Raw genomic sequence first — 4299 nt, 5'->3', positions numbered from 1 at the left:
ATGAATTTATTCAAAAAATAAGCTTCGTTCAAACTTTATTCCTAAAATAAGCGTCCTTGGTTGCAAAGTTAGGCTTGGTGTAAACTCGCTCTTACTAACAACGAATAAAAACAAATGGTCAAAAAATTAGTCAAGGGTTAAGTTGCTGTTACCAACAGCGACTTAAGGAGTTGACTGGTCAACTCATATCTCGCTGTTAGTAACAGCGACTTGACCCTTGACCCCGATTGACTTTTATTTACTTTTTTGTATGATTTAAACTAGCCATTGTAAAGTCAAAAATAACCATTATGAAGTTGAAAATAGGCGTTGTTATTATGTTTTATAAGTAACTCCATCATTTTCCTACTTCATTGTATTCAAATTCCATCGTTCTTGTTCTAGTTAATCGATTTTGAAGGTAACATAAAGTATTATGTTAGTATTATTCTCAATTTATAAATGTTAATATTATTTTTGAATGTTTACTTATGTTACTATATCATATGTGTTCCGTAGATGTCACAGGAGCATTGTATTGAAGAGCTTTGTGATTATGGTTATGCAGTTGAGATTAATACAAATTGAAGTGACATCGATTCTGGCCGTGATTTTATTGCTTGTCCATTCTACTTGGATGAAGGATTCGGTTGCACCTACTTTAGGTGGGTTGCTCCGAAGGGTACCAAATGGCTTGAAAAAGAAAAATAAGAGCTTAAAGATGAGGTATTTAATCTCAAGAGAAAAATAGATGATATGGAACATAGGAAAGAAGAGACTGAAAGGATTATGAGAAAGTTGAAGAAGCAATCTTAGTTAGCGGCGCTGGTTTAACTTAACGAATGAACTATGTAATTTGATATGGATTCGTTGAACATGAATGAAATTGTGTTGAATTTTCGAGAGCATTTTCCTTATTTGAATATGATTGTCTGTTTGATTTTGATTAAATTCATACTTAATTCTTGGTGGAATGATTCATCGCCGAAAACTCTGAGTAATTAACATCATTTCATTCATAATAAACATGTGATAATACGATAAAAATATATACATCTACATATATATTACAAATTATACACAATATGTACAAATGTTCAATATATACAAAATTTTACTAATGTTCAATATATACAAACAGTATACTAATGCTAATCCTCCTCCTATACCCTGTCTAATTGTGACGGTTGACGACGCCTCCTACGATAGTAAGAGGTCGTCGCATGACGCTCGGGCAGGGGAGGTGATTGATACTGGGATCATCCAGCACCCTGTGAGGACCCGACACCATAGTCGGGGCACGTTAAGTCTACCTCTTCAAGATGAACGTCGGCATGATGAGGAGATGACCCCTGCTCGTCCATAGTGGTGTCGGGCACAACGACTTCTAGAATGAAGTGCTGAAACTGTGTCCTTAGGAGTATGCCTTGGGCAATCTCCCGTACAGGCTCCTCTTGGGTGGAGCTGATGACAGATGCAATGCCCTGTGCCTGCATTAAGACTGAAGTATTAATAAAATGTATAACATGTAAGTTCTATGTATAATAATCAACGTCGAAGAATACTTACAAATTGTGTCATCGTCGGTGCTGTGGGAGCATATTGGGCGGCCGCGATGATACCTCGTGGTATCATCCATTGACGAGTGATGGAGAGGAAGCACGACATGTAATCCGCCGAAGTACGCCTACAGCCTCGATCGGTGCACCTTGGGCCAGCAGCTCTAGCCTGTGATCCCAAGGAGCTATATGGCGCCAGTTGATCTCCAACCAGTACTTGGGCTCCCGTCCCTTGCGTGAGTTGTGGTGGAGATCCGGCACTGTGTCACAAGGCGGCGGGATGCCCTGTACCATCCCAAATTGGCGCAGTACGCGCTTAGGGAGATGCACTTCAACTATGTCGAAGCATATCAATGGTATAGAGGCTCTCCACGCCCCTGACAATATCCCTAAATGCTGAGGCAATGCAGCGTATGCCTCAGCAGGGTAAGGGTCCCATCGAAACTACACGTGAAAATGTAATTAATAAATTACGCAATGTGATAGTTACAAGACTAGTAATTGAAGTCTTTACCTGGTCAGCTCGAAGTAGATCGAATTGATCGCGGTAGAACCCCACGCCAGATCCTGTGTGGATCCTTGTACGTCTATCAAAGGACCACCGCGATCCATACGGCACATGTCGGGGTGGAAGAATTGGTGGCGCAAATGCACCACGTCCCACAGTCCTCATTGGTTGCCCAATGAGAATGTGCTCCCACGCCCAAAGCTATGAATTACAGATATAAGTAAGTAAACAAAACATAAGAACAAATTAAGAAACAAAGCGTTAACATGTAAAGTTAGTATTACCTGGAGAATAATCAGGGGCCCAGCGATCTCCTTCATGTTCTTTCGTGAAGCGTCACACAGTCTCCTTTACAGATAAGCTAGGGCTGCGGAACCCCAGCTGTAACCGGAGATGACCTCACATGGCGCATCAAGCAACGTGTCAAGTACAAAAGCTGTACCCTGCTGCCAGTCTTGTCGGAGAACAAGACAGCACCAGTCAGATATAAGAGATACGCCTAAGCGTATCTCTCAATGGTAGCCTCATCGGCACCTTCAGGGAGGTGCGAGAAGTTCTACGCAAGCCATGTTACGCGCAACCCACTCCCTTTGGTTACCTCTGGGGGAGGTCGGACTCCTAATACCCGATGCAATATATCTTTCCAACTTTCGAGTTGGCGTCCAACGGTATAGACGACATGTCCCTCAATGGGAACCCATGTAAGCACAGCTACGTCAATTAAAGTGACAATAGCTTCACCTAAAGGTAGGTGGAAGGTATGTGTCTCTTGGCACCATCGCTCCACTAAAGCCGTGACTAGCGCCCGATCGACTCTCCCATAAGCGATGAAGTGGAAGTCGTACAACCTCGCTCGCTGAATGTACGGGATGATTCGTGCGTCAATCTCCCACGGAGCAGAGTCGGGATGCCTGGTGTATATGGTCTATGTGTCGGACACCTGAACGCAAAGATTATGTTAGCATAAAGTTAAAGTATTAAGGCATATACATTCAAAATACTAAAGTTGACTAACCTGGACATTCCATAGTACACTGTTCCTAAGGTCATGTCATTAAGGCATATACATTCAAAATACTAAAGTTAAAGTATTAAGGCATATACATTCAAAATACTGGTGTATTAAGGCATATACATTCAAAATACTGAAGTTAAAGTATTAAGGAATATACATTCAAAACACTCCTTCATCGGTGTAGGTTGTATCACATGCCCAAGACCTCCAAGAGTTGTCCTCAACGTGTTCATCTAGAGGGGGAACGAGTGCATAAGGTGTAGGAGCAACGATTGTTGGAATGTTTCCTAAGGTCATGTCATTAGATTGAGCCTCCTCATCAACACCCACTTCGTCCTCAGAAGGAGCTTCAACGAATTCATTACTCTCACTATTAACATCATCCCAAGGCTTATTTGTATCTTCTAAGTTAAAAGTATCATCATTAGAAGGAGACGAGAAAGATGACATAATGGATTTTGGGTTTATTGGGTAGGAAAGGGCGTAGGAGAAGGAGCAGAAGAAGTTATATTCAGGAATACATTTGTTTCTACAACATTGACATATTGATTCCCTAGGGGTACCTCTTCTACATATAACACTAAAGAAGGAATAGATGTAGACTTTGAATACTCCCACATTGCATTTATAGCCTCCTCATCCTCAACCGGAAGAGCTAACAATTCTCCACTCATATTGTATTTAAAACTTACATTAACAGTTTTTCTTGTAGTGTCAATGCCAATCTTAGAGCATATAAGATGTTTAAATTCATTCAAAATCCATGTTTGAGTTGCATGCAAACAGTTTACGTCTTCCCCCAACATACTTAACATTGCTACTACTTGATCGAATTAAACCATTCCAAAAACATACAACAGTCACACGAAATGAAGCCATTTCTACAACAATATGTACAAAATCAACATCACCATTAAGTTCATAAATATATACATATATAACAACATTGATTAAATTTAGGGTTTGCATTCAAACATTCTCTACATTAAACTTAAATTTAGGGTTTTGATTCAAACATTCTCTACATTAAACTCAAACATTTTCTACATTAAATTCATGAACAAACAACCTCATTATGAAGATCATGGCAAATAAAAAGTACATTTGACATATTCATAGAGTTTAAGTGTAAATGACCACTATAAACACTAGTGGAAAAAACCTCGTTTGCTGCGGTTTTTTTGCCATTATTTGCTGCGGTTTTGGCCCCCAGCAATAGTGATAGCAGCAAATGTCCT

The 4299-nt window shown here is 40.2% G+C and overlaps 1 protein-coding gene across 1 annotated transcript; it reads right to left on the bottom strand.

Annotated features, from left to right (window-relative positions):
* Positions 1-1108: 1108 nt before the first annotated feature.
* Positions 1109-2340, bottom strand: LOC130809693 (uncharacterized). The gene is made up of 2 exons (XM_057675461.1): positions 2053-2340; positions 1109-1469 (listed from the first exon to the last, which is right to left on the bottom strand). The coding sequence occupies exons 1-2, from the start codon at positions 2209-2211 to the stop codon at positions 1239-1241; spliced, it is 390 nt and encodes a 129-aa protein (XP_057531444.1). The 5' UTR covers positions 2212-2340; the 3' UTR covers positions 1109-1238.
* Between the last annotated feature and the right edge of the window lie 1959 nt (positions 2341-4299).

Source organism: Amaranthus tricolor, chromosome 4 (genome assembly GCF_026212465.1).
Source record: "Amaranthus tricolor cultivar Red isolate AtriRed21 chromosome 4, ASM2621246v1, whole genome shotgun sequence".
NCBI classification, from domain to species: domain Eukaryota; kingdom Viridiplantae; phylum Streptophyta; class Magnoliopsida; order Caryophyllales; family Amaranthaceae; genus Amaranthus; species Amaranthus tricolor.
The sequence above is the reverse complement of the archived record's forward strand: the minus strand, read 5'-3'. Positions and strand labels throughout refer to the sequence as shown.